This window comes from Rhipicephalus sanguineus, chromosome 6 (genome assembly GCF_013339695.2).
Source record: "Rhipicephalus sanguineus isolate Rsan-2018 chromosome 6, BIME_Rsan_1.4, whole genome shotgun sequence".
In the NCBI taxonomy this organism is placed as follows: Eukaryota; Metazoa; Arthropoda; class Arachnida; order Ixodida; family Ixodidae; genus Rhipicephalus; species Rhipicephalus sanguineus.
In genome coordinates, this window is record NC_051181.1 from 126,287,665 (window position 1) to 126,297,124 (window position 9,460).

The 9,460-nt window shown below is 43.7% G+C and overlaps 2 protein-coding genes across 2 annotated transcripts in view; one reads left to right on the plus strand and one right to left on the minus strand.

Annotated features, from left to right (window-relative positions):
- Positions 1 to 4,077: 4,077 nt before the first annotated feature.
- LOC119396365 (BEN domain-containing protein 5) lies at positions 4,078 to 7,744 on the minus strand. The gene is made up of 5 exons (XM_037663558.2): positions 7,459 to 7,744; positions 5,155 to 5,291; positions 4,843 to 4,981; positions 4,474 to 4,548; positions 4,078 to 4,331 (listed from the first exon to the last, which is right to left on the minus strand). Exons 1-5 carry the CDS (start codon positions 7,727 to 7,729, stop codon positions 4,207 to 4,209), a joined length of 747 nt encoding a protein of 248 aa, XP_037519486.2. The 5' UTR covers positions 7,730 to 7,744; the 3' UTR covers positions 4,078 to 4,206.
- Positions 7,745 to 8,032: 288 nt separating this feature from the next.
- LOC119397525 (dolichyl-diphosphooligosaccharide--protein glycosyltransferase subunit 1-like) overlaps positions 8,033 to 9,460 on the plus strand; it is a 9,211-nt gene continuing 7,783 nt past the window's right edge. Inside the window, 1 exon segment of the mRNA XM_049416592.1 lies at positions 8,033 to 8,038. Coding sequence (XP_049272549.1) covers positions 8,033 to 8,038 — 6 coding nt within the window.

Sequence of the window (9,460 nt, forward strand, 5' to 3'; positions counted from 1 at the left end):
TAAGCCGGTATAACAAGCTTTTAAATTTAAAAAGTGATGAATTGATGTGCGGGTAATACAGTAAAACCTCATTAATTTGAACTCTGTTATTTCGAAATCCTGCATAATTAGAAGGATTTCTATGGCCCTGTATTTTGTAATGTAAATCTGAGTGGATAATTTGAAGCGGCGGTGAGTACCAACCCGGTTAATTCGAAAGCTTTGGGTGCCATGTGCCAATTCCCGATCCCGATTTAGCCGCAAATCCGCAGAAACGATGGCCCTTAGGAGCCACAAGGCAATGCAGTGTGGCGATACTAATGAGTGACAAGTGAAGCATCCCAGCCTCGCTGCTGCCAGTGCAAGAAAAAAAACTAAACAAAAGGCGGTCTCGTGATCAACTGAAATGTGCGCCTGCAGAAAAGACGTGCTTCACTGCAACACACCGGTGACACGCGGGCAGCATGACGCATGCTTCTCTCAACGTCAGCGCGTCATGATTTACGCATTCTTTCTGGGAAAATAGAGAAATTAATAAAGGGCGGTCTGATGGGATTCGCGATGTATGCGAACCTCCGAATGGCGGTTGTTCCGGCAATTTGCGCGCTGCACTGCTGGCGGAGTACTTGCCCGCAACGCCTACTTCGAAAACTTCAATGATCATCTTTCCCACTCAGAACACATCGCGAATTCCGTCACACTGGTCATTATTAAATTCTTTATTTTACCAGAAATAATGGCCGAATGGCCGCATCATGGCGCGCTGACGCTGCGAGGAGCAGGTGACATGCTGCCCGCGTGTCACCACTGTGTAGCAGCAAAGCACGTCTTCCCCGCAGGCGCGCGTTTTAGTTGACCACGAGATCGTTTTTTTTTTTGTTTCACTTTCTTTTTTTTTTCTTACGCTGGCAGCAGCGAGGCCCGCCGTTTCCCCGGTTTAGCGGCAAATTTGGAACCAGGTATTGCTGGAAGACCCTTGTAGCCGCAAACTAGCAGGAACAGCAAACGACCACCTCCGATTACTTGCAGTAATTTAAAGTTCCTTGCATCCCGCTTTTTGTATGTTTGGTTAATTCGAAAACCCGCTCAATTAGATTTTTCACAGTCCCAGTAACTTTGAATTGACGAGGTTTTTGCTGTATGTTCATTTAAACTTGAAATGAGGCTTCGCGGCAGTGTGGATTTCTCCTGGAAAGATGTATTCATGGTACAGCACAACTCCACTGCAGTGAAACCACCTTTACAGGGGGTTACACGCGGTTTATATATTTCTATTCGTTCATTTCGAATACTTCGAAATTTCCTAGAACTTAAATTAGTTTCGAAGCGAGTTCGAATACTGTAATATTCGCTCGAATATTCGATGTGCTCGAATATTCGCACAAGCCTAGTATTTAGGGATATAAATGTGAAGAAAGTAAAGTGGATGAAAAGATAACTTGCCGCCGGCAGGGACCGAACCTGTGACCTTCGAATAACGCGTCCGATGCTCTACCACTGAGCTACGGCGGCGGTCATCCTCCCGTACACTTTATGGGACGCGCATTTAAACCTAGGGGTGTTAGTCAGCGCCAATCGCAGCCATGGCGGCGAGCGTGGAACACTTTTTTTCTGCCTGTTGGCGTCACGTAGCATGTGATATTTTTACGAGTGGGTAGCTGACCAATAATCCCTCGCATACTACCTGAAGGCATCAAGTCTGCCAGAACGAGACGATCGCTATGAATCCCAGTCAAAAAAAGTCAATGGGTCCAATTGGAAAAATACCAATTGCCACCAATTGGTTTTCGACCAATTGGAATTTCGCCACCAGTTGAGAGCGCACCAATTATATCCAATTGGTAGACCAGTTTACGTCCAATTGGCAAACCATTTGGGCAGTACCGGTGGCCAATTGGTTTTCCAATTGCATTTAACTGGACGTAATTGAATCCAAATGGTGCGCAATTGGTCAACCTATTGAACACACATGGTCAACCAATTATAGATAACTGGTGTGCACCTAGTCAACCAGTCAATGTAAATTGGTGTCGAAATGGTCAACCAGTTGAAAACATATGGTCATCCAGTTAAAGCCAACTGGTCATCAATTGAACCTAACTGGTGCCCAATTGGTTAGCCAGTTGAAAACAAATGGTCATCCAATTAAACATATTGATGCCCAACTGGTCAACCAGTCAATGTGAATGGGTGTCCAAATGGTTAACCTATTGAAAACATATGGTGATCCAGTTCAAGCCAAATGGTCATCCAGTTGAAGCTGACTGGTGCCCAATTGGTTAGCCAGTTGAACACATATGGTGATCCAGTTAAAGCCAACTGGTGCCCAACTGGTTAACCAGTTGAAACCATACGGTCAACCAGTTAGAGCCAACTGGTGTCCAATTGGTTAGCCAGTTGAACACATATGGTGATCCAGTTAAAGCCAACTGGTTAACCAGTTGAAAACATATGGTCACCCAGCTAGAGCCAACTGGTGCTTAATTGGTTAGCCAGTTGAACACACATGGTCATCCAGTTAGAGCTAGGTGGTGCGCAACTGGTCAACCATTTGAAGTACACTCGTGCACAACTGGTGGTCTAGCTTGACCCGAATATTCTTCCATTGGCTGAAAAACATGGGCAAAGAGTACACCAGATTTTTGACGCAAAAATGATAGCGAATTGGACAAAAGAAATGTTGATCCTGAACAAAATGGTCTGGTATGCTTATTGTGAATGATATGTAATGCACACACATCAAATAAAAACCATACAATGGAGGTACTTGTTTTACGATAATTTATTACTTTAAAAGCATTGTAAAAGTTATAATGACTAGCAAAAAATCAGGTACTCCTTATTCTTCAACTTGCACCTTGCCACACTTAGGAATTTCCTGTGTCCTTTTCCCTGAAAGTGTTGAAAAATACATAAGTGCATGAAAGTTACAAGTTCACGTCACTAATGTTACATATACACAGGATGCAACGATATTGTGGTGCTGCCCTTGAAGCACACTATGAATGTATCTGTGTTCTTGGCTGTAACAGATGGTGGAGAGACTTGCTGCAAAAAAAAAAGAAAAAAAGCTATTCCTACACACTTCCACACAAAGTATGTAAATTATGTTGTAGTTACACCATAATAAACGAACAAGTTCTCTGTGGCTATAATGGAGTGATAGAAGTGGCTTTTGAAGCAGGAAAAACAACCTGCATAGGCAGCTCAACCACTGCACGCCAATGTTCACACGCAACTATTAGTGGCTCAAAGGCTGAAAATTAGCTTGGTTTGGTCACTTGGGCGACATACCCACAGTCGGTTTTGAAACAAATATAGCTAATTCAGCCTTCAGTTGACGTGCAGGTTGCACAAATTGTGCGAGCCTAGGCACAGATGTAGAACAATGAACATGAACAGCAGCCGTTTCACATATTATATATCGGAATTTCTTTATGCAATTAGTCTAGCACTTCCACATTAGATGGGCTCATTGTACAGACGTCCTCTATAAGCAAGGAACCCCATGAGCTCGAAATAACAATAAACGAATGTCAGGTGACAGTGGTATCACGCTCTTGCAAAGCAGGGTAACGGTGAAAGTGAAAGCTGACGCTAGACTCGCACTGTGGCATGGAGCAGCATAAAGTACCATGCTGCCGATAACTTTGACTGCACTTTCCCGCATTGTGAAGTCTAGGTGTCCGCACACATGAAGTGAGAACAAAACAACGCTGTTCAAAGCGGAAAACACCAGAAATCGTGGTTAAAAGCAACGCGTTGAACCGTCCACTTCCCTTCACCAGAGCAACGTGAATCACGCGATCCAACCCTGCACGTCATAACGACTGCAGTGCCCACGTCTCTAGTGGAGGACCTCGCACCCAATATATCTGTGTTTGACTGTATATTCTGTACGAGTTTCGTGCACACTGTAACATTTCTTTTTCCTGCTCAGCCTACATTTGAGGTAACATTTTTGTTTTTTTCTGGCTTCAAACATTAGGGGGTCAGCCTAGAATCTGGGCTGGCTCAGATTTGAGTAAACAGTGTTAACTTGATGTGCTGCAAGCTCAAGACTAGCTTTCTCCACATGATACTTTGCATAGATGTAAGCAAATGCACTGGCATGGCATTTAGTCTGTATGATGCTTTAAACACTTTCTTTACCAGGCTGCATGTAATTTAATAACTACATACAAAGAACCTCCCTGAAACTAGTCAAAACACATTTATAACAGCACCTCACCGTTTTGCCAGCCTCTCAAGGTCTGCCAGCTTCTCAACCACGAAATGGTTCAGCTGCTTGAGTGCAGCAGGCATAAGGGTTTCGGGAATCCCCTGGCGCTGCAGTCTCCGTCTGTAACAGTCTAAAACAAAAAGTTCACAAGGCCTCACTAACTGGTACGAAGAAACAATTTTTAAACAAAAATAGTCTATAAGACTACGGTCTGAAGCAGAATGACCAAAGACAGTTTGCACCAAAACATCATAAAAAGCATGAACACTTACCACGCATCACTTCCACTTTCCAAGGTGTCAGTGGAGCCTTTGCAGGCCGATCGGGAAATCGTGGACACCGCTTCCCTGTAAGACACAAAAGAACGGTGATTAACTATAACACAATCTTTCTCTCTGTCTAGTCTTTCTATCTTGTAATGTCTTTATTCCCCTCACTTCTCTTGCGTGCTTCACATGCTCCACTTCGTCAAGCGAAGTTTTCATTTAACACTTGCACCTGCTGTACTCGTAGTGGGGCTTGCCCAATTCCTTTGACGCATACCCACCTGAGGATTTTTGTTCACGGTGGACAGATTACAGCTGGCTTAAACAGCTCCGCTGTTAAGAAAGTACAAGGAATTCTATAGAACAGAAACACACCTTGCAAAGAGCGGTTTTTCAGCTGGTCCTTGGGCCAAATTCCCAGGAGGAGGTCCTTAACGAAAAGGGAATCCTTTTGATGGCCCTGAATGTGGTGCCATGCGCTAGAATTTATTTGAAGGCCACCGCCAATGTCCACCTGCATCAGGAAACGTATTGCAGCAAAAAAAAAGAAAAAAGAAAATCATTTTAACAACCATTTAAAAAAGCAGCATTTGCTGTTTAGGCAAGCACAAGGAAAATTTCACTTATGATGACAACTGTACGTAATACTAAAAATTGCTGAAGCTGCCCTTCAGATGTGGACGTTACCATGGCATTCTCTTTTCTTGCGTAATCATCCTGTGGCGGTGTTTTCTCCCTAGGAATCACGTCCATGCTGTCAATATCCACTTCCCTCGTCGAGTGGTCTGGTCCGCTCTTAGTGGAGCACGAAGCTCTACTGTAGCCTGCATCATCAACACGAAGCATGGCTCATTACAAACAGCAGAACTCGGTCACTTTAAGATGACAGCATAGTCAGGAATCAATATTTAAAGCAAATGAGTTTCAATATAAAGGCTCACATCCAAAATATCGCTACATCCAAGAAAGAAATTGTACCAAAGGCAAGTACTGTACTGTACTGACACAAGAGTTTTTAATTTTTTGTTTTGTTTTTGTAACTAACAATTTGAGAACACACCTCATATTAAATGTGGAACCAAGCTACAAATATAACGGCACTTACTTATTTTTCTTTTTTCAAAGCAGCTTCACAGAGCACTCTAAGTGACAACGGCAACGTGTTGGGTCTGTGCAATGTTTTGCACATGCAACCACTGCCTGGTAAAACATGATGAAGAAAACACAGTACAAATGATCTGCTTAAAACTAAGGCAATAAACTGTCCAAAGAAATTGGAAACCCATAATCAGTGGTGTCTTGCAGTGATGGGAAAGCTGCTACAATTGCTCCAAGCTGCTACATCTATGCTACAAATGAGCACCATTGCTCCAACCTGCTACATTTCGTGAAAGCTGCTACATCCATGCTACAAATGAGCAGAACTGCTCCAAAGCTGCTACGCATAGCCTCCGAGATTACCTGGCAATGCGCTGCTTTATCTCGGAGGCCACCGTCAAGGGGATTTTTCAGCAACACCAGGTGGCAGATAGGCTGCCGCCTCTCGTGCCATTCGTAGGCAGAGCCAATCCAATACAATCCAATGCGTGGGCACGTGGCTGTAGTTGTGCGTGGGCTTGTCACTGTGTAGTGTCGGTCATAGAGTTTCCTAAAATGACCTAGAGGGAACTCTGGCACTGCGATCTTTCAGCCACCATGGGAATGATGGGTAGTACACGGATTTGCCTAGTCTTCGTGCTTGTGGGCTTCGAACGCACTTGTGGCTTTGTTTATTGCTATGTTTTGGTTTTCTTTCGGATAAAAGAATGGATCGTTGTGACCTTCGTGACCAGATTTGAATCGGTGAGCCTAAAGAAGTTAAAGTGGTGAAGTGAAACTGCTGATTTTTGCTGAACTTCGTTTTGCGACAAAGCAGATGCAGGCGACGCGGAGCCAAGCGGAGCCTAAAGAACGAAGTTTAGACAAATCCGTGTACTACCCATGATTCCCATGCTGGCTGAAGCGCGATGCATTGCAGCTCCCATAGACACTAGCGCCAGAGTTCCCTCTAGTAAGTATTGTAGGAAACACTATGGTGTCGCTACCTGGTGGCACCGTCGTTTGAGCTGAGTGCAGTTGCGGCTCATTCCCAGTTTTCGCTGCGTGCCGCAGCCTCGCAGTCGTACCGGCGAGGCTGTCTTTGAGTCAACCAGTCTTCATATATTTGTGATCCTAGGCTTTGTTTAAAGCTTGCGTTAGTTGCGCCGTCATTGAACTCATGTGCACACTGTATTTAATACTTCATTTTATTGTATAATAAAACCATTAAAACGCCATCTGACCTGTTTTTTTTTTTTCGTTTTCGCAACCTGCTACAAAACTGAGGGCAGCTGCTACAAATCATCATTTTTCCTGCTACAAAACCTGATACAAAACACTTTTGGCCATTCCCATCACTGTGTCTTGGCATAAATGAGCATTTAATTATTGGGTGACAAGTTCTTTCATGCTCTGCCGACTTGAAAATCGTCACCACTGGTTGGAAGAAAAGCTCTCCAACATTGTATGGCGAGCTCATGTTATAACTGTAATACCTTTTTATATAATTTTCTTACAATTCTACGAAGGCAAACTCTCCCCTTATTTTATAAATGTGTAAACATGGTATGCACAAACATCTCCCCTTGTTTAATTTTATGATTTGAAATTGTAAGGAAGTTTTAATTTGAAAGAAGCCTATAATTTAAACAAAATAATCTAGGTAGAGGCAATGCTTACACCACTGGCGCAGCCAGGGGGAGGGCCAGGGGGTGTTCAAAGCCCCGCCCCAACATTTCAGTTTGGCAATATAGGCACACATACAAATGCATGCATGAACGTACATAAAGTATAGTTGAGTCCCCCCCCCCCCTCCAAAAAAAATTGCTGGCTATGCTACTGGCATACAAATTACAAATAAGTCCATGTAGCAGCCACAGAAGCCATAAAACTACAGAAAGCTGAATTCCATACCTGTGCCTTCATCTATGGCTGTCAGCATTTTTTCCTGCAGCCTCATGTTCAGCTGCCTCAGCTTCATGGCCTCCTGCTCCAACTCTTCGTTTTTGTTTCGCAGTTCCTCAATTTTTTTGCACTTTCTTTCCACAAGGCCTTCAAGTCTCTGTACCTTGTACTTCAGCTCAGTGACTAGGCCACCCCTATCGTCATATGTTGGCCTCTTTTTCTGCTTCTTTAAAGCAGCTTCTTCCCTTTGCTGGATGTCGTCAGTTTTTTTTTTTAACATGTCCAATAGCTCCTGCTTTGGGCCAGAGGGCTTTTTGCAGGACGCTGCACACAAAACCAAAAAACGTATTATGAGGCTGTTTAAAGTCATACAATGCATAAGCAAGGATACAGCACTACGTAAACAAGTACCTCTGGCTCGACATCATCGTCTTCATCTTCGCCGTCAGGCGAATATGCCATTCTTTCAAATCTAAGCCTCTGCCGGCCTCTTCCCTCCGCCTCCAGGTCTTCTTCTGATTCTGGAAAATATTAAGGAATACACATTGAAAAATCTTAAAAGAAAACAATTTCATTATGAGCCATGGATGTGCGACTAGGCTGCACTGCAAGTACAAAAGGAAACACAGAACAGTGGCAACAGATTTAGTGGGAAAGAATATTATGCTGAGTGTATGCTTAAATAAGCCTTCCATTATATGAAAGGATCCTTAGAATTTTCAGTAGTCCTTGCATCAATCATAAAAAGTGCATGCTCTACATGCAATAAGCCTCAAACAGAAGCAGGGAGAATAAATATATTTGTGCGTAGTATCACAGCAACCATGAAACATTTTCATGTGCTCATTAACTGTCTTTGTGTATATGCATATTGTGTTAAGAGGGAACAAATACACTTCATATATATATATATATGCTTAAATCCAGATTTTCTTTTCGTTTTTCTTTTTCATTTGGGAAGGGGGGGGGACCTCACTGGTGGGCATATTAATCAATATCATGACTACTGCATGAACACTCGCGATCATAATTATTTTATTTGACCTACGTAACAGTGCTCTAAGGGCATGAAGTCAGCTGCGAGGGACTCGAGTTCGCCACGTGCGGCACGTGGCGAACACGTGCCGTACGCTGGAAGCTGCGCAGACAAACGTCAAAAGTGAGGGAGGAGAGGGGTATGATCTGGATCAGTGCATACATTTCAAGGGCAATTATCGAGTTGTGCTGTACTGCATGGAATTATAGCACGACTCGGAAAATGGAAAGAAAGGCGATCCCTTAAACATGCATCTCGCCTAGCAACAAGTTTTATTGAAGAAGAGATTGGGCGCAAAAGACAGCTGAGCATGTATGGTAATTTACTATTATACTACACTAGCTTCTTTAGGCGTATTTGGAAATTACGGAAGTTGCAAGAATATATTTAAATTACGCTCATTTCAAGACAAAAGTATGTGTCATTGTTTCAGACCGACCGCACGCATCGGATAGCGTCCACAACGATAGGCATATGCGCACCGCGGAACACAAGAAATGCACTTGACAAGGCAAAATAAATGTGTGCTCAAACGAACAGCTTACCTCCCAGAGCTAGAATCCGAGCCCGGTCCCGTCCGGATCGGTCCATTTCACCGAATAAAAGAACTTCGATTTGAAATCCTTCGCGTTCTCGGGATGGAAGTTTTCTATGTCTCGAATGTCCACAACCGCAAGTTTTCGATCATCCTCATACCGCACTTTTGCGTGCGTGATCATTCTTGCGCTACTGTACACACGTGAAAGAGTGAAAGAGAAAAAGGTAACGCAGCCGACAGATCAGGAGAGTAGTACAACTCTAGAACACTGCGATCGTAGGCAAATCTAGCATGTCTGCACGACATGTGCGCGATTGCACGAGGTCTAGAATAATGAACAGTTTCGAAAGGGAAACTAGCCTTGACAACGGTTACGGAAAGATAAGCGCGGGGGCGCATGGAACTACGAAGCACCCAACGGGGATGGCGTGCGAAAC

Excerpts from the sequence above, each read along its gene's own strand:
- LOC119396365 (XM_037663558.2), bottom strand. The coding sequence starts at position 7,729 with ATGTTAAAAAAAAAAACTGACGACATCCAGCAAAGGGAAGAAGCTGCT. Across the intron at positions 4,549-4,842 it reads GAAAAACCGCTCTTTGCAAG|GGAAGCGGTGTCCACGATTT; the intron begins GTGTGTTTCTGT and ends TGTGTCTTACAG. Across the intron at positions 4,332-4,473 it reads GAAAGTGGAAGTGATGCGTG|ACTGTTACAGACGGAGACTG; the intron begins GTAAGTGTTCAT and ends TTTTTGTTTTAG.